This window comes from Pipra filicauda, unplaced genomic scaffold, assembly GCF_003945595.2.
Source record: "Pipra filicauda isolate LSUMZ 115617 unplaced genomic scaffold, ASM394559v2 scaffold80_size11013439_pilon, whole genome shotgun sequence".
NCBI classification, from domain to species: domain Eukaryota; kingdom Metazoa; phylum Chordata; class Aves; order Passeriformes; family Pipridae; genus Pipra; species Pipra filicauda.
In genome coordinates, this window is record NW_024104987.1 from 4843919 (window position 1) to 4869268 (window position 25350).

General features: G+C 43.9%; 1 protein-coding gene across 4 annotated transcripts in view; it reads right to left on the reverse strand.

The window, feature by feature from the left end:
* HLF (HLF transcription factor, PAR bZIP family member) overlaps positions 1 to 25350 on the reverse strand; it is a 35858-nt gene that overhangs the window by 5485 nt on the left and 5023 nt on the right. For all 4 annotated transcript variants that reach the window (XM_039390274.1, XM_027749746.2, XM_027749749.2 and 1 more), the window contains exon 3: positions 1761 to 1981. In XM_039390274.1, coding sequence (XP_039246208.1) covers positions 1761 to 1981 — 221 coding nt within the window. The remainder of the gene's footprint in view (positions 1 to 1760; positions 1982 to 25350) is intronic.

Here is a 25350-nt window from a genome sequence, read left to right on the forward strand (position 1 = left end):
GGGACCCCCAAAAATCCTCTTAAAAACAAGCACGCAGCAAAAAGCTATGACCCAAATCTTGTTTATAATTTCCCATCTCATTCCACTCCATAAAAATCAGCTTTAAGCAATTTATTAGTGTGCCACCTAGGCTTCATCCCTCTTTATTTTAACAAATTGCTATGGCAAATCCCTTAATCCAGGCCTGAAAGAGGTAAGGCTGGCATTTCCAAATCACATGCAGCCCAGAGACGATTGACTGGTCTAATCTGCTTACCCTCCCCCAGGACCCAGGGCCGCTCCACATGCCAGGGCAGAGGCAGCGCGTGGGTCAAGCGCTCTGAAACGAGTCAAGGGCAACCCAGGGGATTATCCCCAGGGAATGTGAGACCCTGAACTTTTAGTTCACTCTCGAGTGGAAACTAAGTGCCCCACTGCTGCACCCTGGGCGCTGCTGGGAGCCACATCTGGAGCCCAAAGCACCTCTGCCAGAAGTTTGCTGCGATGAATAAGGATACCTGGGAGACAGGACAGAGTGAGGAATGGCACAGCCATGCCTGTGACAAACAGCTCTCTCTAAGCAGAACTCCAAACACTGCAACCCAACAGGGATCACCCAGGTAAGCAACAAGGTGCAGAAAAACCTCTGCAAAGGAAAGATGAGGATACTACAAAGCAACAGTAACACACCACCTGAACACTCCTTGAGTTGTGATTTCTGTGCTCTTAACTTGCACCACAGTATCCTTAGGGATAAAAATAGCCTCTTTCCCTAATGCTATCAATCTGGTGCAAACACATGGCATCCCAGGCTCTGTGCACGTGCAGCCAGGGATTCCCACACTCCAGCAGGCTCTCAGTGTGTGTCTTGGGGGCAGCAGCAACAACAGAATGAAATTCTGCACTGACTGCCTCTGATAAAAAAGATCTTCTGGGAAAGCACATACTGGGAAAACAATCTTGCAAATAATAATTTTCACAGTGTTTGATAACCTGGATCAGTTGATCGATTTTCCTGCTGTCTTCATGTTCTTTGCTCTTCACGTCTCAGAGGCAGTGAGTGGCACAGACAGGGTGCTCATTCTTTTTAAATATTGTGGTAGTATTATATTTTAACTACTGTATTAAAAACACACCTCTCATCTGAATAATTCTGTTCTGTTTTCCTACAACTTGTCTATGATTCTTTCACCTGGATTAGTGAATATATATTAGTGAAATGCAGTGTTTACTGTAGTGTTCCCATTCATTATTAAACACAGAGCTAAAGCACCATCCAAACAATACACAATACACTTCATTCTGTTATCATCAGGGTGCTCCATGGACCCTGAAGGAGATGGATTCCTCCCTGAAGAATTCACAATCTATGCTGAATAAACAGAACATGAAGAAGAAGGAAACATGATCAGGCTGTTTCATAAGTGGGAAATATGGGACAAAGGAAGCTCATCCAAGGTCACACAGGAAGTTTCTGGCATACAAAGGAAATGAATATTGAGCTCATGAATTTCAACTGTTGCATAACTAATAAGGGACATCCTCCTGCCAGTCTCATTCAGAACCGTTAACAGTTTCATCCTACAACAGAGCTGTGGTTAGGTTGGAAGATTTACCTCACACGAGAAAACAGACTGACCTCACACGAGGAAACAGATTTACCTCACACGAGAAAACAGATTTACCTCACATGAGAAAACAGATTCACACTCAAACCTGCACCTCAGACAGTGACTGTGAGAGGCCCTGCAGGAACAGCCTCGTCACCAGTTCCAATTTACCTTCAGGTCATCTGGGATGAAGACTTTGCGAGCTTTCTTAATCATGGGCTGGGGCTTCAGCTCCTCTTCAGAGAACTTGCGCTTACGAGGATCAAACATCTCCTGGCCAGGAATACTGGAAAGAGCAAGATCTGCAGGGTCGGGTTCGTAGCCGACAGGGACTTGGATAGTCTCAGGATCAATGGGACTCGGTGTGTTTCGGTTTGCTGGCAAGATCTGACCTGCAGAAATGCAGATAAATACAGCCATGTCAGAAAAGTATGTAAATAATATCACTGAGCAGGGATTTTAGAAGATCTCCACACAGTTCAAAAGCAATGATTCTTTAAGCTTTCCCTGAGAATTCGGTATCTGCGTTGCTAAATATCACATTGCCTGTTCACTAGGGTGCATGTTCAGATCCAGACATGCTCACACCTTCATATTCCTATTTCCAGCTCCTAATCTTGGATGCCCACATAAGATCACTTCATCCAACACTGAGTGCACTGGACTGCAGGCAGAAGATACATTGCTCCAACCTGTGCCACTTCAGTAGGGTCCCATCCTCAGGAACAAGTCATAAGTACTTTGCTTCAGATTTACCCACCACACTGCAACCCTTCCTGGTTATCTCAGGCACAGATTTCTTCACATACACCTTTAGGAGTATGTTTAGTTTACAATCAATGTACAGTTTTTGCCATGGACAGCATCTCATGAGAGTGTACTTTCAGTTGTGCTGAAGCACTCCAAGAAGACCTCTATCAATTCTCTATGAAATCCTACCAGTGATATTGTAAAAGACAATGAAGGAAACCAGCAACATGAAAGGCTACAACTCCTTAAAAATGCTCTGCAAAAATGAAAGAACACTTACTGATGCTGCATTTCTTTTATGATATATAAAATCTAATAAAAAGGAACCTAGCCCCAGAGAATGAATGCTAGCCCTCCCATTTTTCTTTTTTTCTTTTTTTTTTTTTTTAATCTTAGATACAGCCTTCAAGATCCCACAGCACCAATTCAGGCACCATTCCCACTAAAAATCCAATTTAAAATCTCAACCAAAGGTTCCAAAAATAGGATCCTGAAGTCAGCTGCCTAAACATGGACCTTCCCTGGGGGCAGAATTTTCAGAAGTTTTCATATGCCTCAGAAGTAGAAGCCTCACAGACTTCAGAGGGAGGACTTCTGATTGAAGCAGATATTCTTTTATAATTTTGGCTATTTGCTAATTCACTTTGACTTTAGCCATCTGACAGCTTTTATAACTACAAAAACATCCTGTGACTGTATAATATTTCCTTTTTTGTGCCCACATCTGCAATATTTAGGGTGTAAAATGGTAAACATTAAATGTCATTTCTAATTCCAAACCAAGGCCAGCGTTAACAATGTAAGTTTTATTTTAATCTAGAAGATCGTGGCAACAATATTGGAATCACATGGAAAAGGCACCAGGGAATTGTGTTGTGCAAACCAGGGCTTGCTAAGGGAGAGCTTTGTCTTTTGTAACTCCTATTTAAAGCTGATAAAATCAGCTTTCAGGAAAGGCTGGTAATGGCTGGGGAGAAGAGAAAAGGAGGATCAAAGTTATTAAAATATATATCTACGGCTATGGTAGAGGGAGGGAGAGGAAAGGATGAAACACAGGAAAGGCTCCTTTAAATGCCTGTACCAGAGCAGCCAGGTACACAAATACACAGACACATCCACACACAAATTGGGCAAATTCTGTAATACAGATAAAAATGAAGCAAGATGTGAGAGCTGAATACTTTTACATTTCTGGTGAGCACACATGGTGTTTCTAAAAGTCAAGTGGATTGTGAAATCTACCCCAGCTTTCCAATTGCCCCACGCAAAAGAGCCTGTATTTAAACGTTGCTGAAGTTCTTGATACACAGTATAAGTTTGCATATTATCATTTATCTGTAACGTGCCATATTACACAATTACATGAGCTCTGTAATCATTGGCCTCAAGAAATATTACAATATCACTCAGAAAAAGGGCAAAAATACTCCTTTTAAACACGGGAAATCGAGGCATTGCATCTTATTTGCAACAGCAAAATAAAGAGTGATGCATCTCCACGGTGACCTGGGAGAAGAACCTATGGCAAACAAGATCCTGCCTGGCTTCCTACGTGCACACATTTCATTCATCTCCCCCAGCCTAAGGAGCTTTCACAACTCCAGAGCCAACACACAAGATGTCCCAGTGCCAGTGTGAAGCTCGTTCAAGAATGCTGTTCTAGAGCAAAGCCTGAACAAACCACCCACACACCTGAACACTGAGGAGCCCAAAGAGCACTGCCCTGTAAGATACCCCTACAGCCACATGGCACACACCCCTCAGCCTGTGTGGGCCAACTCTCTGTCCTGCCATGCTCCTGCAAACCATCAGGAGCTCCCCTGAGAACAGAGTTAACAAGCCCCGAGCAGAAGAACCAGCACTGCCTCGCGCAGCGTTTGACGTGAGGCAGCTCCTGGCACTCGGCATCTTTTTATTTATTCAATCAAGTTTTTGCCAGTAATGCAAGCCAGGAACCTGTCTTCATTAGTTTACTGGCCAATGGCCACGGCATCTCCGTGGTGCTGGAACCCTCCGTAATCCAAGACGACGGCGTGGGCAGCGCTGGCCCTGGCACTGCTGGCACTGCTGGCACTGCAGGAGCGCAGCGGCCTCGCGTTACATCGCTCCCCGAGCTCCTCTCCCCGTGTGTGCACGGCACTTCTCGCTGTGCATCCTTCTGCCAAATTCGTTCTGGGTGTTATTTTTATGCACTAAAATTCCTCGCAATCAGAGGCAGGTCAAATAAGCACAGCAATCTCAGCGTCATGTGCCCGGCAGCCGACTAATCCTCGCATCAGCAAACTTCCCAGCTGTCACAACATCCAGAGAAAAGGGCTGGTAAGAGGCTGTGATGCACAAGGAATCAGCCAAGGAGGAAGCCCACTCTGCCAGCTGCCAGGGCCAGGCAAGGTGAGGCACCTCACTGCCCAGCACTGGGAGCCAGATGCCTTTGCCAGGCTCTGTGTTATTTAAACACTCTGTGCTCCCAACCGCAGCCAAATTTTCTCAGCAGTGAAGTGGCTGGACTGTTTAATGTGCTTAAGCTTTGTTCTCAATGGGGGCTGACGACTGCCAAGTGTTTTGGAAAGAACTTAGCCCCTCTATTTAAGTTGCTGAAATGAGAGCTCTTGAGCATTGAGCTCTTTTGGAGATCCAGCTGCAGAACCCCACGGTGGTGGTGGTGGATGCAAGCCGGGAACAATTGTTAATGGAAACTTCCCCTCATACCACCCTAGTGATGTGTCTCAACCATGCCCTGGAGAGACCACAACTATGTCAACACTGGCCTTTTGTCTGGGGCCTTTCCCACTTGTAGAGCTCCACTCAAGCAACACGGAGTATGCCAGGACAGACACAGCCTCAGGTGTCTCCTGGCAAAGGGATCAGCAGGTTTTGACAACCCCAGCAGTCACAGCTGCCCCAACGTCTTGCCTTTGCTAATGCTCTTGGTGTTGCTCTGGCAGACATGAGCAATAGCAGCAAATTTTCCAGAAAGAAGGACTTGAAAGAAAGTTGGCTGTTCTAACCCTTTCAGTCCTCCTCCTCCTCTGGGCAGAGACTGCCAGTGAGGAAGTTCAGTGTAATGGCAATATTTTCAGCGTGGCTCCTTGTTCAAAGAGAAATGGACTGAGGCCATTCACTCGTGTCATCTAGGTCACCAAATGGCTGGTTAAAAAAAAAAAAAAAAGAAAGCAGTTTTTAATTGCCTGCAATAATTAAAATTCACAATTCAAAAGTACAGTAGCATTTTTATATACCCAGAAAAGCCCAAATGCTGATCTGGTATCGTGGGGTGCTCAATCATCATATCCTGACTCTTAATTTCCCCTTTTTGAAACATCCCACCTACCAGCTGTGCCCAGGAGAGTTAAGACGGAAATAACCTCTTCAGCTGCACCACTGCTTGACAGGCTTCTCATCTGTACTGCAAGAGATCCCTGGTAAATTATGTGGAACTCAATTTTGAATCATTCAACTCCCATAGAAATGTGTCTGATGCTCAGAAAAATCTCCCTTCTCACAGCCCTTCCACTCTCCTCATCAGCTCAACAGCTGGCTGGAGAACGGCGCCGAGAGAAAGAAAAGAAAAGGGAGTGGAAATGTTCTAATCAAAATATTTTTCCCTATTTTTTTACACACACTGGAGGGAAATAAAAGAGGAGTTTCTTATTCAATTTATTAGCAGCCCAGAGATAAAACATGTGTTTGCTAATCGTTTTTCTTTATACAAACTGAAGGCACTGTGTGTGTGTGTCAGTCAGACTGTACAGCACAGCAGTTGAACTGACAGATAATCCTCACCCAGAGCTGCTCCAGAGGACGCCGCTGCTCTGCCGATGTGTTTTCCAAACCAGTCTATCCCCTTGGCAGCTGGCCAGCTATTTGGGATAGTTCTCTCACTCCAAATCACAGCCTGTCCCAGACTAATCTGTCATCCAATTCTGCATTAACTCCTTCTGCCTCCAGGAAAAGCTCTCTCACTGCAGAACACACGGCAGCAGCAGCGAGCAGGGATTGAGACAGGCAAAAATCCCCACAGGCAGCAAAGTAAAAGGAAGATTCTTGAGGTCAAGACTTATCTAAGGACAGCATCTTGTCAGGTTATCATTCCTCGCTTACAATATTAAAAGCAATCTTTTATCTTCCTATCTAATTTCCCTGCTATCAGGATTTTAGTGTCTTCCAGAAACCAAGCCCTTGAGGTGGATAAGCCACACGTTATGACCCTCCAGCCCTCACCTGGAAGGACAAACCCAACCACTCTCTGCCTGGGGGTGAAGAAGACACTTTCACCTCTGGGTGTGTTTATGTAAGCACTTATTAGAGGAGCTTTATTTTCTTCTCAGGCAACAGGAGATCAGTGTATTTTGTCCAGGGCTCCAACCCAGCACAGACATTCCTCTATTTCTTATCTTAAACAAACTCAATTCTGCCGAACATGGGGTGACTGCAAACACTTCCTGCGGAAAGAAGGATCTTAATCCAACGCAACCACAACATAACTCGCTGCTTTTAACACACGCTCAAAGACTGGCACATGAAAGTGTTTTTAAAATGTGTACTTTTTAAAGATATCAGCATTGTTTACAAACCTTGTGCATTTAATTACAAAAGAATTGTCATTTCCCCTCTCAGCATTGTATGCCTCCTGCTCTGGGCCTCTACAGTATTATTCCAGGCAGGACTGGTAGTCTTATTAAGACTGTCTGACACTTCCCATTAGAGGATGCTGCCTTCAGTTCCTTCTGGTCTTTGCCAGATTTCAACCATTCTGTTTGGATTTCTTGTGTGCCAGTTACGTTTCTGCCAAAATGATTCTACAGTTTCCCGAAGAAGGTTCCGCAAAAATACTTTGTTTTGAACCTGTTAAAAGTTTCTGGCAAACTTTTCCCTGAGCCGTGCTAAGTGGCCTGTGCACTGGAAGAGAGGGCAGGTTATTTCATGGACTCACAGAGTCATTTAGATTGGAAAAAACCTCTGAGAGTCCAACTATTACCCCAGCACTGCTGACTCTACCACCAAACCATGTCTTAAGTTCCACACCTACACAATTTTTTAAATACCTCCCAGAGCTGGTGGCACAACCACTTCCCTGGGCTGCCTGTTCCAGCTGTGCCCACGGTCAGGCTGGGAGAGAAGGGGGTAATTTCAATAAGTGATTGAACTCAAAGCTGAGAATGGGGCAAGAAGGTGAGGAAGGCAAGGATGAGGGAGCCTGGTAGCCAAAAAGGAGAGGGAGAACTTGGGAGAGGAAGGCTGTTCCAGCAAAGGCTGGGATGAACAAGTTCAGCAGACGAGCATCATCGAAGGGAACAGGGCAGAAGAGTGCCTGTGCTGATGGCACAAACACAGCTCCACATTCCTGTGTCCCACAGATCCTGTTCAACAAACACTGAAGTGCACTGGCAAAGCTCCCTGTCCTCCTTCAGCTCCTTACAGCGAGGGTAAGTTGTCATCCTCTACTCAGTCCGAGCATCAGGACACTGTGGGGTGGCTGCCAGTTCCATTCCTACACAATTCCAATATGTCTGCTGTAAGAGTGGCACATGAGAAAGTCTAGGTTGTTTTTTCAGTTTGTTTTTAAGTGCAAAAGCTGCTTAAGATGCACGGTCGTGGTTGCAACAATCTTTAAAGTTTCAATAATATATTGTCTTTTCCAGATTCTTTCCTCCTTAAGGAGACGCTTGTTTGACCCATTTTGATTTACCCAAATGAACCCTTATATTACTTGCCACAAATTATTCCAAACTCCTGTAGAGACACAATCATCAACTTTTTAGGGGTTCTCTCCAGCACTGACAACTATTGCACCTGTGTGCTTCACAGAAACTATTTTTTAACCCACAAGACTCCCGTGAAAGAAGGGGCAGCACTTCTCTTTGCAGGTGAAGGACAGAAGTAGAGACACTTTAAATCAAAGATCCAGCCTCTCAGGTTAGCAGATGTAGGCACTGCCTGCATTTCAAATCAACAACCCTCACTGACTTCTGCTGCAGGTGAGGGTCAGCCACGGTGTCACACTGGGCTCCTCACAGAAAGGGAAGCAAACACACACTGACACCCTCACATAATCAAACGACTTGTTCAGAACTCTGCTGAAACTTTAGGCAAAGTCCAGTCTCTCCAGACAAAATCCTTCTGTCCTTCCTGCCAGATTTTCCCTTCTGCCCCTGCTGTTCCCTGTATCCTCTCACATCTGCAGTAAATGAGGTCAAGATCCAAGATCCTACAGACACCCACATCCTTCCTGATACGGCCCTGATTCAACCCAGAGCTGGTCTGACCTCCACATGCAGACCAGGAAAAGGGAAAAGAAATGATATAATGGAATTAAAGCTGCATCTCCAAGCAGACAAGGGAGGGAGGGGTTTGCTGTCTGAAGCTGCACACGTGGCCTTCAGTCGAGTGCAGACCTTGGAGGGCTTGACTTGCAGCTCCTGCATGTGTTTAACATGCTGTACATGTAATGTTCTGCCCTTCAAAAGCAATAAACAGACAAATATGAGGCACCAGCAGGTAAAATTTTCTACCAGGTCTCCTGGACTCTACTCTTCTGTAAGATCCATCCTGTGAAAGCCCTACCTCAACCTACAGAAGGCTGCACTTACTTAGCTCAACGAGGCCCCATTTCTGAAAACAATCAGGAAATCAAACTTACTCCCTCTCAAACTACCCCTGCAAGACACCTGACAGTAGCTGTTCCTGCTCTGAACATTTCCCTTGCAGAAGTGCTACGAGGAGAAACAGAGGGTTTGATTGCAAGGGCATTTTAAAATTCTTGAAAAGCATGAAATCTACAGCATTCCTAAATGGCTTTCTGGTTTTTTTGTAGGATGCTGCTTTCCTTATAAAGATCAACCAAGATAGTATTCAGTGAGGACAGGGCCTGAAGAGAAGCTGCAGGGCAGAGTATTCACACTGTGTTTAATTTTGATTTACACTTGGCTTAGAAGCATGTCTCACTTCAAGATGCTGATATTCTCTGGTGCATTGTAACTTCATGACATCCTTTGGTATATTTTCATTAACTGGCAATTCACATATAGTAAGGTTCCTCAAAAGTGCAGTAATTCTTTCTTTTCTTAAAGGGAAGGTCCCAAAAGAGCATCACAATTGTCAACCCGCTCCAAAGGAGATGAAAAGATCCATTTTCCTTTCCTTGGACATTAAATACCCAGCTTTAATAAACCAATCACCACTAGATTTTAGACAGGGCAACTGCTTGATGTAAAAGCCTGATATGGCACAGAATCATAGAATAATTTAGGCTGGAAAAGCCCTCCAAGACCATCAAGTCCAACCTGTGACCAATCCCCACCTTTGTCATCCAGCCCAGAGCACTGAGTGCCACGTCCAGTCATTCCTTGGACACCTCCAGGGGTGGGGACTCCACCACCTCCCTGGGCAAGCCTGTTCCAATGCTTAACCACCCTGGAGTGAAGAAATTTGTCCTGATGTCCAACCTGAACCTCCCCTGGCACAGCCTGAGGCTGTTTCCTCTTGTCCTACCACTAGTTGCCTGGAGACCCTCACCTTGTTCCGACCTCAAATATGCCCTCACGTGGAACAGTGCTCCAAACAAAGACAACACTTCTCCTCAGGATGGGTTCATGCCACTGCCAACGTGCTCTCCAGGTGAGCTCCTCTCCCATTGTTCTCTTTATTTGTCTATCCAGGACAGCACGCTCTCAGCCAGTAAACAGGTCTTGCAAAAAGCCACCCTGTTAATCCTGACAGCATATGCCACCCGTGACTCATGGATCTATCACCCAGTTCTGGTACCCAAGCCCTTCTTGCTTTGGGTGTGTTATCAAAACACACCCAAGTGAGATTTCAGCTGGCATGGAAAGGCCACGTGCAGGAGGTACATTTCCTCTGCCTCCCAATCAGTAGCTCGTGGCAAGCCCGAGAGACAGACAACAGATGCTATCAGCAGCCCTCGGAATATATCCCTCCAGAAAAAGAGGTCACTGGGCAGAGTTACAGCAACTTGAAAATCTCAGCTTCTCTCTTGATCTGCTCTGTGCACATAAATCAGAATTATCTCTTGCAGCCACTTTGTATTTTTAATTTTTTTACTTTTTTTCACTTTACGTTTCACTAAAAGAAAGTTCACTCTTTATGTGACAATTCATAGAGGGGGATTTGTATAAAATAATCACATTTTAAGAACTAGGGATGCCAGAATGGGAACACGCTGTTCCCACAACCTTCTAAGTAAGACTGAGTACATTTTATTTTCTCTCTGCCTTAAATTAGGATCCTTTAACATGTTTTGGAAAATAAATCCCAAACAAACAGCAAAACCCGAAAAACTGTATTTGGGTTGTTACAGCCCAATAGCTGCAGAGGTCTAATCTGCCTTTATATACTGGTTTGATTCCCAAGGAGCACACAGAAAGAAAGCACAAGGCTGTGTGGTTGTAGCTTTTTCTCTTTTGATATGTTTATCTTCATTTATAAACTACACAGATGCACCAGACCTGGGTAGTCTGAAAAAGGGGTCAGAGGAGGAGGGGAATACGTCACCGAGGTTTAGGGAAAATTCCAGGAGAACAGGCTGTGGAATACGGATTTTACCTGTGTGTCTGTAACTACTTTAGAGCTGCTGCAAAATACAGGTTTTGGTGGCACATCAGACACACCAGACAAAAACTGGGAACTTCAAAAAGCAAGTCTAATTAAAAGAAATTACAACACTGGGCAAGACACTGTCTGATAAATTCACTGAAAGTGGCAAGAACCTGCTCTGCTGAGGAGCCTCAAAACTCAAACTAACGCCTGCTGAGATTTCTGCACCTCACTTTGACCAGAAAAGCCAACACATACCAAAATATTTGGGTTTATCTTTTAAAAATAGAGGTAGTGATAAAGGTTGGTGATGGAATACTTCTTGGAAGAAACCCTGGAATCCTAATGCTTATTTTCCTTCTATTTTCCTGCTCTGCAAACTGCCCACAGCCCTGGCCTCAGCCTCTGAACACTCCACTGACGCATGTTCTGAATGCAACAGGCATGCTGAACCTGTGCAGATTGTGAACTATGTCAAAAATGAAATTAAAATGCCCCAAGACACAAAAGTCGAGCCTCCTTCCATTTACTGAGCAGTGCATTTATTGTGATGTCTCCAGGAGGCATCAGGGAAACTCGACTGCCATTTGAGAACTGCCATTTCTTCTGAACTCTTTGCCCACAATTCACAAGTAATAGAGATTTTAGTTCTGATGTCACACACACAGCGTGGCTCTCCACTGCCAATTAAGGATAAAAAACATTGATATATTAGGGCAATATATTTTAAAAATATCAATATAGTCAAAATAAAAATATATTTCAGTGTAAGCTTGAGGCCAACATGCACTGGCAAATCACTAATCAGTTCACTGCATATGGGAGCTTTTAAACATGGGTGTCTGCATTTTATAAAGAGACAGAAACACAGAGGACATTGTCCTTTGAAAATCATCATAAAGAGAAGTGTGAGCCAACAGCAGCCTTATTTACAGTAACCATACATTTAATTCAGTATTTTTCTTCCAGCATCCACAGCTGCAAATTTCAAAATCAGCTGCCAGTGCAGACATAACCCATGACTTTCAAATGATGCCTTGGCTCTGAAACATTTCTTTACTGGAGACCCTTCTACCCCCTTTGGATACATTAAATTTCAGGGGAATAAAGTTCCCTGCATGCTGTGCCTCCCAGCACCCAGACAACCAGCTCAGCACCATTCTGACTGAAAACAATGTGCTTTCCTACTTTCATAGGCAACACATCACCGGTATGGAACACCACTATTTCGGGTTTATTTGGGAGAGGGGAACGTGCCAAGGTACTTATTTCTGAGACCTGCAGTCTCTACAACACTTAATAATTCATATTAAACATACCAGGGCCTTGTTACAAGCTGATTCCCACAAAAGTAAATTGACTGCCTGGCTTCCTTTTCACACTGGTGGCCATCCCATTCTCTGGACAGGACACCCGTGAGACAGCACAGGCCTCACAGGATTTTGCTGTCCAGGGCTTTTGGGAGGATTTGTGGTGAGGACAGCACAGGACACAACCCTTCCTGCTCTTTCCCTCTTATTCACAGGTCAGCTGCAGGCACAGGCACTGCAGAACTCCCACTGCGTGTCCCTGCTCAACACAGGATGGGGTCTGCAGGAGTTGGACATGTGGAAAAAGGTGTATCTGTGCCCAAATGGAAGGAGGAACCCTGGAGAGCTGGAAAGCACTGCAGGCTGAGGGCAGCAACAATTCATAGGCTTGGAAAATTATGTGGGTTTTACCTTTTACACTCCTGTTAACTCTGATTTTCATGAAGTAGGTGGTGTTGCTACAGCAACTGTCGTATCACATCATTTCTGCTGTCTCTGTCACAGGGATCATCTTATTTTATCTTAAACTCAGATATGCACCTTTTCTTCATCTATTCTAAAGCCCTCTGCATTTTGGATATAAAAAATTATACAAAATAGAGCTGTGTCATATAAATGATTTTTTTTTTCAAATGTAGCAGAAGGAATAAAGAAAATGGCACTGACAGATTTATGGTGCTCCAGATTTTCAGAAATAAATTAAGGGCTGGTCTCACGATAAAGATGTTTTATGCCACCTTTAATGTGTTCTTCCTGCAGAAGCCAACCCTGTGTTCCTGTGCACTTCAGCAGAAGTAACTCATCTATTCACAGGTGAAAACATTTTGCTTCCTCATGACCTGGTTATTTATGTGCCTACATTGCACACAGCTCACACCCAGCTTAGATGTTGCTGCCCATCCACCACACACAACCTCACCTGCTAAACCTGCAGCCTGGAAGAAGCACCTACTGAAGCAGAAATCTCAACCCATCCTTACCTGTTCCAGAGGGTTTGTCCAAGCTGCCTAGGGATGAGGTGGTCACCCAGCTTTACCCTTGCTCAGTAACCCAAGAGTTTGGCTCTACCTCTTTTGCCTCCATTTTACTGCCTGGATAAGGTCTTTGAGGATTCAGTGCAGCAGCAAAACTCAATAAAATCCTGATGATGGAAAGGCCCTATTCAATTTTTGTTATTAACATGCATTCCAACTCGTGCACTCAGGGGTCTTCCTTTAAAAAATATAAAAAGCAATGTGGAACAGTAGTAAATATTCAGTTACACCCTCAGGCTACTCAGGAAACAAAAGAAAAGCCCGACCTATAGTCAAAGGTTATTGTCCAGACCACTCAGCTGCCAGCACAGCTCAGACCACCAGATCAAGCTCTGCCACAGCCTGAGCTGGTATTTACATCTGCTTCATCCTAAGCATTTCCAGTCACTTCCAAAACAATCAGTGCAGTCACCAAATTACACTTCACTTCTACAAACAGGTCCTGGGCAGATGGAAATTTGCCAGCATGGATCCAACCTGTGGGCAAGAACAATCTCTTGTGCACAGTTAACTGTCACACATGAAATTAAGTTATCAAAAGGCCTTTCAGTTCCTTCAATCACTTTGCAAACTTCCTTTCAGTGCTCCAGTTGTTGACAGTTATTCTTTAGCTCAGTTTCCCAGAGAAATGAGTTTTGTGCAATCGTGCTGTTCACGTGTCTGTCCAGCCCCCTCCCAACAACTCTGGAAATCGTTGGCCAATTGCAAACAAATTTGGCAGAGGGGTATCCACACATGCTTTGTGAAAACCATGCAAATGAAAAAGCTCATTACACATCAGAGAACCCACAGAGATTGTGCTGCTCATGGAACTGATTCCCTGGGCAGGCGGTAAGAAGGAAAAAAGAAAAGCGTTACCATTTGTTAATGGCACTCAGAGGTCATTTAATCCTCTTGTTCTCTCCTGGTATTGAGAGTATCTTTTCACTTTATTCTACCCACTCATTTACTATTTTCAGTAATCATGAGCAAAATTATTTGTTTCACAACTGCACTGTCACTTGACAATCTCTCTGAATTCCATGCAGACACATCTGGGATTGATAGCCATTAAACAGTTATGCACATGTCCTGTCTTAAAAATCAACGTAGAAGACAGTCAGATGTGGACAACCCAGCTGTCTGGTATCACCCCAGCATTTATTTATTCTTATAATATGCCCTGGAAACCAGAACTCTACTAGAAAGAGCTTTTTTTATATTATCCGCAGCACTTATTATGCAAGCAATTTAAGTCCTCACAGTAGGAGTGTTTGGGAATCAACAAATTTGCTCTGGCAGCAACGAAACATTCATTATTGGGTTTGCAGTGGGGAGGGGTTTGGTTGAAGGGGGGAGTTTTTTTAATGTTTTTTAAGATTTTGTTAAAACACGAGACAAAAAGCTGCTTGAGGGACGTTGGGTAGGACTCAGTTGAGAATCAGAATGCTCTAGATTTATGCTGGAAACTGCATGTCCCTGCCCACCTGAGGGATGTGAATGCTGATGTGTGTGTTCCTGTGCCAAGACCAGAGGTCCCCTCTAACCCTTTTCCTTCTCACTCTCACTGCTGCTATTCCCATGCCATGCACAGCCACCCTTACTCCAGCTTGGGGAAGAACAGGTTAAACTCAGCCAAGAAGAAAACAAGCAAGAGAAACACCTTTCCTCTTTCTGCTTAACTGGATAATTGGTGAGCAGGAACCTGCTTGATGAGTTTCAGCAGCTCCCAGAGATCAGGCAGGGCTGTTTCTGAGAGCTGTCGATGGATAAACACCTTTAAGCTGAACAACAGGGTACCTACCCCTGCTAAGGCTGGTTGTTTGTGTTTTTTTTGACAAGTAAAATTTCCAGAAGGCAATGAAGCAGTTTGTATTCCAAAGATCCATCCCCCAACACAGTAAGAGCAGGGAACTGAAAAGGCAGAGTATTTTATAGATGTTATAAACATAAAGCTTACAGGATAAAGAAACGATTACAGGATAAAGAAACGATTTAAAAAAAAAAGTTTAAGTGAATGGAGAAAAATGAAATAATTATTAACTGCAATGGAGAGAGTGTAATGGTAAGACTCAAATGAATAAATTAACAGCTTCTGTCCTAATAATTTAAGGGGCCAAGAACATTCTAATCCTGCTCTGTACAATCCTCTGGGCTTATTACTTGATACCATTTATCTGTAACGCAAAGGTTTTACTCTGTGCACTTAGTGATTTTGAGTTCATTTGGTTAAAAAAATGAACCCAAGGGTTGATTTTCACACAAGGATTATCCTGTCCTACCTATATCAGACGTGTGTGCAAGCACGTGAGCTAAACAAACAAACAACAAACGAAACCAAACCCGGGTAAAGTCTTGCTGTAATCTCAAAAGAGTCACAGCTGTATAACCACCAAAGCAACCCCTACAGCCATCAGCCCATATTATCTTCATTTCTATTTCTTCACATTGATGTTTCAATGAACTGAACAACTGATAAATAGGCATTTAGACACGCTGAGGTTTAACATTAAGACCCAAGCTCTCCCTTCCTGAAGCTCTGAGAGTTGACTCCAGGTGAGTCTCACCACAGGCTTCCTTCCCAGGTCAGTCCTTTTATCTCTGAGGATGCAGGAGAGACTAAGAGAAAGCAAACATATATTTATATTCTAAACAACACCATACAGATTTGGAGAAAAGTATTTCAGCTTTGCCAGAAATGTCTCTGCTCAGAGACAGCTCTGATAAAGTTACCTTACAAACACGTTTCTCAGTTCAATAAACCAACCCACCCCCTCACCATATTTCAAGAGATGTCCCTTCATAAAGTAACAGGAACTGCTCCTCAAACACTCTTGCTTGCCATCATATTTTGTACCCACTCCCCAGGCATTATGTCTTTTTGTACTACTTTTTCACACATGGGTGCCCTCAGAGATGTTGGAGTTTGAAACCCAGAGCCAATTTTCCATAACACACTGTATTTTGAAAAGCCCATTTTTTGTTTCACAGAGAAATAAATGAGTTTGCATCACAAAGGCTTTATACCCCCCAAACCCAAAGCCTCCCATACAGCTAAAAATCAAATCCAGCTTTATTTTCCTGCATGAGTCAGGCTGCATGCAAACAGCTTCTGAGGAAGGCAACTTGAGGTGGAGAACAGAACTGAAGTAAGAAATCCAGAGAGGGATACTTGTTCTTCTAACAGCACACTCCTATTTTCCCAAGACATTTGCTAATATTTTCATTTTAGAACTAGAGGAAAGCCACCCCCTTCCCCCCAAAAGAAGTTCTAAATATTATAAAGACACACAAGGACACACTTTATTATTTTAACAATTATTGCTATTTTCAGAGCTCCAGCACAGCTACTTCCTTCCATAATTGGACTTCAATCAAACCCTAGTGAAGCTTTTGATCTTGGAAAGAGTAACAACGCAGCTCTGTTATCGGCACAGAGGGGGCAAAGAGTAGGACATCCAGCGTTTTTCAATAAAAGAAAGTTAATTGCTTTGACTTATATTTATCAAAGGTCATGGCTACAAGTTCTCAGTGCACATACATAACGGTGCACACTGAGAAACCTTGTATAGACTGGCCGAAGTAAGTGTTGGGATTATATTCTCTGTGTGCATTAAAACAAAAAAAACACACACACACACACAAAAGGAGAAGAAAAAAGCAGCAAAACAATGCTAGATTACTATCCAAATATACCCCAGTGGATGTCCTGCCAAATAGCAAATATGTGGCTGTAAGCTCCAAACTGAAATAAAAGCTTGGCCAGCAGCCCAGAGCTCCACTGTATTTTGCTCAGCCAGCCATAATCTGGCAGAACAGAGTGAACACATTTGCAGCCACGTGATGGAGAAGCCCGTCGGGCCAAGCTGATTTCCTTGTGTTGGTTAAATGTGATCTTCAGACTGTACACATCAGGGAAAACGTGAGAAAGTGGGAAACAACCAGCCACGGGCTACAAACCGAAGGGCAGCATAAAACTACTTGAGGAGTTTGCCTAAAGGTTGGGGTTTGCAGTGCTGTGTGTTAATGAGGTGTTAACTGGGCTCCTGGGCTGAGCACATTCCACGGGGGTGCTCAGCACCCGGCATTCACCTGGATCTGCTCGGGAGTTACACCCCATCAGCTCCTTCAGGATGCAGATCCTGAGAGAACCTGATCGGCAAAGGCACTGTAAATTCTCCATTGTACAGGACTGAGAGCTACCCGTCAGTGGTTCAAAAATGCAAAATGCTGAGTGACTTTGAATTCCATACTGAGAACTCCATACTCAGAGGTGCTCAGGCCTCCCAGGATGTGGCCCAAGGTGGTCCAGGACATCCCCTGGGATTCAGACTGTGCAGCCACCCAGTAGCACCACTGAACACAGAGAAACATTCATGAAGTGCGACAGAATTTGGCCAACGAATTCAATCGGAAGAACATGCAGAGTTCTAAAGGGCTAGAAGCTGCATCAATGATAAGGTATTACATTTTGACAGTAGTATAATATTTTTAAATAACTGACTTAAGGGTGGACAACCAGCACCCCTGGCCAGAGTCAGAGCTGCACATGACCCGTGAGAGCACGTTACATGTGGGTGCAGAAAGAAAAGCCTCCGAACACAAGATCTCAGAAGTACATCCCTGCTACAGATAAGAGCAGCTCAGCTAAAACAGTCACCAGAGCACCTAAGAAAAGTGAGATTTGTTTACTCTCTAAGAGAAATAAATTGATAAACTAGACACGTGCAGCACCTGGTGAAATCAGAGACGCGCACGAGTTGACAACTACACCTCCAGTTCTCTCCCTGGATCTGGCTAATGAGTCCTTTTCACGTGTTCAGAGCAGCTTCCAGACTGAGACTACCACGATTTTCAACAATGACATCAACCAGGTCGCACTGAGAAAATTGAGCAGACAAGAGACATTGGGAAAGTGTTTCTTAAACCTGGTGGTGAGCCCGGTCCAACTGAAGGATCAGCCTTTCCGAGAGCAGCCACGTGATTACAGGTGCATGAACATCAGGCCTCGGAGTCTGGACAATCCATGCCCTGATTTTTTAAGTGCCAAGGCACCAAGGTGTTTCAAGCAGACCAACATCTGTAACTGAAGGTTTGTGGTTTAACCTCCTCAGAAGGCAGATATGCAGGTTAACTTTAAATACACTGCACTCTTTCCTAATTCTCTCATGTAATAGAGTTGAGTGATGCCAGTGTTCACAAGGTCAACCTCCTGCTCCATTTTGCTCAACTGGTGTTGCTCTCAAAAAATGGTTCAGTCACCATTCTACTCCACTTCAGAAAAACCTTCTGCTGGTGAGCAAGCCCCGTTGCCTTTGGCTTTTGTGAATTAGTGGAGTAAGGCACTGTACCAGCACATGGCTGAGGAGCACGACACAATCTAGATATGTGACTTATTAACCTGATCTCTTATTTATGCTCTTCTCCTCCCAGGGAAACAGCCTTCGCTACAGCAGGGGAATTAACTCCTCATTTTTGAACGAATATCTGTCAGTCCCTCGTGACTAACTTGCTTGGGTTGCTGAGGTCCCTGGAAAAGTCAGGAAATGGAGAGTGGGAATTAAACAGCAGTGCCCTAAGGTATTTGTAGTTTCACTCCCCAAAATCTGCACACTCTTTACTAATCAGAGGATCACCCAGCTCAACAGGGCTGTGATTCTGGCCACCCTCCTCTAGCTGCCTAGTTGCATTACTCCACCCTCACCCTTCAATAAGCAAAGAGAATTGGTTTATTCCACGGGGCCAGCTCAGCGTATAAAAAGGATACACCAAACTAAATTATCTCAGGATGAATACAGCACCAAAAAACTGGAAAAAACAAAACAAAACAAACAAACAAAAAAAACCCAAAAAAACCCAAACAACAAAAAAACCCAAACAAACCAACAAACCATTGAGCAAACATATACTGCTGTGAAAATTTTATTTTGACATTGATATGCCGCTGTGGTGTACTTCAAACAACAGTGAGCTCAGCACTTGCAGTTATTTCAGATGTGTATCTGATTTTTCACTCTTCCAAAGTTAAGCTCAAGGTAATGTTTCAGACACACTAACCCCCCCAAAAAAAAGGGGGGCAGAGAAAAAAAAATTGCAACATTTCCCAATAAACTTTCTCCAAAATCTTGAGCAAGGAAGCAGGAAGAAACTCTTGAGTGTCTTTTCATATAGCTTTTTTTTTTTTTAAAGGCACTTCACATCAAATACACAACTGCCAGACCAAACGGGCTTTTGGACCTCAGGTAAGTGTTACCTTACCACAAAGGGTATCTGGAAACAGAATGTAGGGGCAAAGAGAGGTTCTGTCCCATCTGTAAATGCCCTCCCAAGTGTGTGTTTGGGGGACAGGGAATGGGACACAGGGGGAGCAGGGGGGTCCACCCAGCAGAGCTGCATTACACCGTGAGCGGGCTGTGTCACCACAGCTTTAGCCCGACACACCCATATTTTACAGCACACAATGTACTGTACAATTCACAAAGCCAAGAAACTCAACATATCTAATCTGGCAGAAAAACAAAGTCATATCAGGTTAATCCAATTCTTAAATTGCACAACTCTGAAAAGACCAATGGGAAAACAAATCTGCCCCTCACTTGTGCTCCCCTATCCCTCCTCCCAGCGCACATACCCTGCACGACCTACTTTTCCTCTTTGATCCCTCAACATTTTTAGCCCACTCTCACTCTCCCCTGTTCCTCACTCCCTCCTAACCTCTCTCCAGCACAGACTCCAGTGGCAGAGTGGAAAGTTTCCCAGGTTTGAGCCAGTGCTGCGTGGGATGAATGGGGAGATGGGCACACAAAGTCACTTGGACACCCGCCCACATGTGATACTGCCATACTGGTGAGAAGAGCCCTCAAATCTGAAGTTATCTCACCACAAGGTAGTTTCAAACAAGGCAGCAGAGCTGGGGCCATTCTGCTGCACAAGAGGAACAGGATATTGCAAGGTCATGGAAAAGTTCAGAAAGTTTTTAGGTAAAACAACTGTGCTCAGTTTTGGAGAGGACCAAGCCCCTTCCACTGCTCAGGATCAGAACCTCCAGGATCATGTTTATAAACCTTATAGCTGGTTTTCTAACTTCTCTTTTCAAATAAAACCCCAGAGTCTCATAAAAATCACAAAGCTCAAGAAGCTGAGGATTTCCAAGGAAGAATAACGGTGGGAAAAAGTTTGTGACCCCCCCACAGTCCCTCCAACACACACTAAACCAATTAAATTTGGTTTCTTGCAGATTCTTTCCTCAAAGTGAATTGGCATGTCATGGTGTCTAGAAGGGTGTCAGCTTTTCTAGAAACATTTCACACGGATCAGGCATTTTAAAGGTCTTATGTGATTTTTCTGATGTAGAAAACGCACATTTACATTACTCTTCCTGCTCAGCAACATATTCCCACCCTATATCCACTCCTATACCCCCTCCTCTATTTTCATGAAATTTTAGGACTGTAACTATTCTTTCAGAATCGCTACTTCTGTGCCACATATGGTTAAAATGAGCCAATATCCTCCAAAAAAATCAGCAAGCAGGAGCAGGCAAGAGACCACACATACCTAGCATGACTGGATTTGGTTTGTTTTCATAGAAAACCCCCAGTGCTCTTCTCTCCCAGCAAGCAAGAGCTGCAAGAGTTACATCCCCAGGAGGGGCGATGCCCCCGCCGAGGGGCCGCAGCTGCAGGGATTACAGACGTCACCAACATCCACATTTCCACTATGCAGCACAAAGAGGGAACAGTGCTATGGCTGATTGCTGCAGGGTCCTTCAAATGAAGTCAGTTTAACCCCCTCTATTTTGATGAGGAACAGGATTTGGGTTGGAGTGCTTAGTTCCTACTTACTAAGCATTAAGCTAAGCGCACAGCTGGTTTTTTTTAAGCAGAATTCTTGCCGGAATAAGACTCATTTCCAAATGTTGCAATGGTGAGTTTGTAAAAATGACTGAAGAGTTTTAAGTCATCTGCTCTGCTTCAGTGCAGCCCTCTTGCCTTGAGCCTGTGCTTTATGTTCTGCAGCCTGTGCAGGGCACTCTCCTACAAGAAGGTTTAGTGCTATTATTTCGGTAATCTCGCTGCCCTAAAAATATTGATTGCTCCAATAAACACACTTCTGCAGTATTTTGTGCTTTCAAGTTTCACATTATTGTTCCTTCGTTTCTTTCAAAATGCAATTTACAGTTTCCTTCCTCTCCACATTTAATTTGTGTTTGAGTGCTTTCAGCTGTACCAGGGTTGCTGTTACCAGGTCACCTCAAATACACCGATGTCCAAATACACATTAGGTAAGTGGGGAGGCCTTGCAGGTGTTTTATTTAAAACTTAAAATCTGATCATTGCCACACAAAATCATGGATCTTGCTATGGAAGAGAGCCCTGTTCATTCAATTGTTTATTAAATTCAGGAGAATCAACCAGTTCTGTAATGAATTACTTAATCTTTGACCTATTGTCCACAGCCATGTTCCAGAACAAAGAATTTACAGCAAGCTGAGCTCCCTAAGGCTAATTGGAAAAGAACTCTTTTTTTTTTTTTTAAACCATTCTCAATCCTCAACAAATCTTTGCCAAACTCTGTATTTTTGCCTCTCTGCTTATACACCTACATAGCTAAGGATGGCATTTTGTTACAGGTGATTTACTGCTCTAGTTCACTCTGCTTCTGCTGGTAGTAAATGCATGTTAATGAATCCATATGTGGGTTCCTGTCAAATTTTGTTTCAGTAATAATCTAGATTTGTGTTCCAGTTAAAAGGGAGCCTCAGTTTTCTAGAATCCTAATGAAATTTGGATTTTTTTTATTTCCTCCTACCAACAGCCACACACCAAAACACAAGCCAGGAGCTTCAAGATGCTCAATGCCTGTTTTCATTAAATGCCAAATAATATGAACAAGAGAACAATGCCAGCAAGACAAAGAGCTAAAGCTGTTTCTCTCAAACTTGAGTAGAGGACCCTGAAGCAAGATCGTGCCACATTGGAGGGGCTAAGCCACGGTGTTGGATGGCACACAACGAAAATCTGGGCCAAATTTAACCCTGGCAAAATATAATTGAGAGAATGGGCAGGGAAGCAGAACTGTGCAACAGCTCCAGGAGTGTCAGAAATGTGAGAGGTTGAACAACAACCGGCATTTGTTTAAAACGTGATGGAGAACACCTCAGTTCTGCAGAGCTGAAGTGCTGTGAAGAGCCCCAGAAGAAAAGAAAAAATAAAAAATAAATGTTGCAACACGTGCTGCCTTACCTACCTCTGTGTTAGCTCTCCCCACAGCAGCTCTGAAGCTCTCAGGACCAAATTCAGCTTTTGATAAACAGAAAGCTTCTTTAACACCATTTGTTCATTAAAAAAAAAAAAAAAAAGATTATACAAGCTACAAAAATCTGTTTGCCATACATTCATTTTGACACAGTTGTGCATTTTAAACTCATTTCCTATATATAACTTAGTCCATTAAATGGAACAGATTTGAGGTTTAAGCAAATGGTTTTTTTCAGAGCTTTCATTACCTACTTAATGTAGAAGAGACCAACCCACAGTTTTTCTTGAATATAACTTAGTTGAAATATTTTTTTCTGATTACCAGTCTTTCGTGAAATTCAGACAAAATACTGAAAATTATTTGTTATGAAAGGAAAACTTAAAAAAAAAAAAAAGGAAATTTATGATCATGTTTGTGTGATATAAATACTAAACAGCAGTACTGCCAGGCAACCAAGCTTCTGATTTCATAATGCTCTGAAGTCCTCTTTACTGATGGTGACTATGCCCTTTCATCCTGTGAAAACTCCACTGGTGCACTGAGAGCTGTTACCCTCATTAAAAAAAAAAAAAAATTCCAGAAAGATGAATGACAAGTGAGTGAATGGTGACATTTTGCTGCTCCACCTGGGAGCTGACGGAGAGCAGTCAACAATCTGCCTGCCTGCTGAGCCACACAGAAATCAGTGAGACCACATGAGGAGTAAAGTACTTATTGCTCAGATTAATTGGCAGAATCTGGCCTCTGCAGCTTCCACAATTGCCAATTTGCTGTCATATAAATATGTAGAGATTGAACAATTTAATGTGTTTCCAAGTAGCTTCATCTAATCAGATAATATCGATGTCTTTGTATACACCTCCTGATGAGGTCTGCTCTCTTCACTATAATGTATTGTTTTATGAAAGACTTCAGGGTGTACTTGCTTCTTAAATAAAATCAAATCACTGCCCAGAGAATCCTGCAATCACTCTCCAAAGCGCTTTGAGATGGGAAGCAAAGCTCTGAGAAAGTCATTGTGCTTGTTCTAGGTAATTGCAACAAGTTGGACACTCAGACACCCTCAAGGGGACAAAAACACCCCCCAACAAACCAACAACCCTGCGTGTATCCTCTTCCTAACTGTGGACAGCCCTTACTTGCCCAAGGAGCTCTACCTGTGTAGAATTGACTATTCCCAGTGAGACCTGGAGAGTCAGGCCAGGGATATTTGAAAGTATAGCATAACACCCGAGATTATTTCATGCTATTTACTGTTTGAACTCTGAATTAACTTCAAGTCCTTTCACGCAGTCGAGCAATTATTTAACCGATAATCAACATTTAACAGCGAATATTAAAATTAGCTCCCTTGAAGGAGACACAGTGTTCTTGCTTCCAGCACTAACAAGCCTTGTGCGTTCAGCACTTTTTCCCCCCCGTTATCATGTGACAGGCTATTTTTAATATTTGCCTGAATATATTTTGCATCTCCCTTTGATCCGGAGAGCTCGTGAGGCTCGTCTGCAGACCGAGCCTCCTTTGCTGTGGCAGCGCAGGGCGAAGCTTTCCCAGCTGGGCACGGGCTGGTGGGGATGGCAGGAGCAGAGCCGCGCTGAGCCGGCTGCACAGGGCAGGGATACGTGCCTGGAGCACATGGTCCTGCAGGCACCAGGAGCCTCACGTGAGGCTCAATGTGAAGAGCAGCTGCCTGGTTGAGCTGCTCACTCCCACAGGCACGTGTGAGACCAGAGGTCAGGAAATTCCCAGCTCCTCCCGCTGCCGCAGGTAGAGCCCTTCGCCTCTCAGAGAGGGGGGCTCCTGCAACACCTTCCTGCTTGTAAACAGCGATTAAAGCTCAGGAGAGGATTCCGCACGCAAGCTGGGAACGCTGCCCTTCGCACTGCGAGGCTGTGCTGGAGGAGGAGGTCACGTTAAGAAACACAGGGGAAGGGAGGCTGCAATACAGGGAGTGTTGCACACACACCCTTTTTGGGCTGCCCCTGCACCAAGTCATCCCCAGCATCCAGCCAGGAGGCTGGATGGAGCAAGAACAAACCTCTCCCAGTTGGCTGCTGCGCCTGTCACAAACAAGAGCTCCAAGAAAACGCCAAAAAACCCACCCAGCCCCGCCTGGTGTCAGTCACTGCAGCTCAGTGGCTGCGTTAAGAAGCAAGAGGTAATGGATACTTACACTCTACATGGAATATCTCAGCTGAATAAATAAACCACGACATTTAATAAAAATCTTTGTGTTCTTAGAGGGGGGTGGGAGGTGTAAGTGCACCTCACATGCAAACAATTCTCAGCTTTTTGATTAACGAGCCCCAAAATCCGTTTTTTTTCTCTTTTTAACTGAAAGCGAAGCCTCGCAGATATTGCACACAGTTATATTTCTGCAGTGGATTACAAAGCTTGTTTTTTCCTTTTTTCTTTCCTTAAATAATCTTTGGCAAGTAGGCAAAGGCACCCAACCATCCAGGGAACAGAGACTGAAAACCACCATCACAGAACACAAAGCAGGAGTGAGCTCTCTCAGAACCTCTGACAGCCCCGTCCTCCTCAGGGAGCAGGGCAGAAACAACACCTGGTTATCCCCGAGACACAGCCCCACATCCAAGGCTTTGGTGGCAAACAGAAAACTCAGATCTAAACCACAAAAATCCCCAAAACCTAATTAGGGTCCTTCACCAGACTCAGCCTGATGCCTCTGAACTCTAATTCACACCTTACAGTACCTGCCCCAATCACCCCCACCAGGGAAAAGAGCCAAAAAAAAAAAAAAAGCAACAACCACGTAGCTACCTGCAAAATATGTACTTCCCTTTACACACAAACCACTAAAAATGACTCCAAATTTCCTTAAGGACTCTGCAGTTAAACAGAAATTTACAT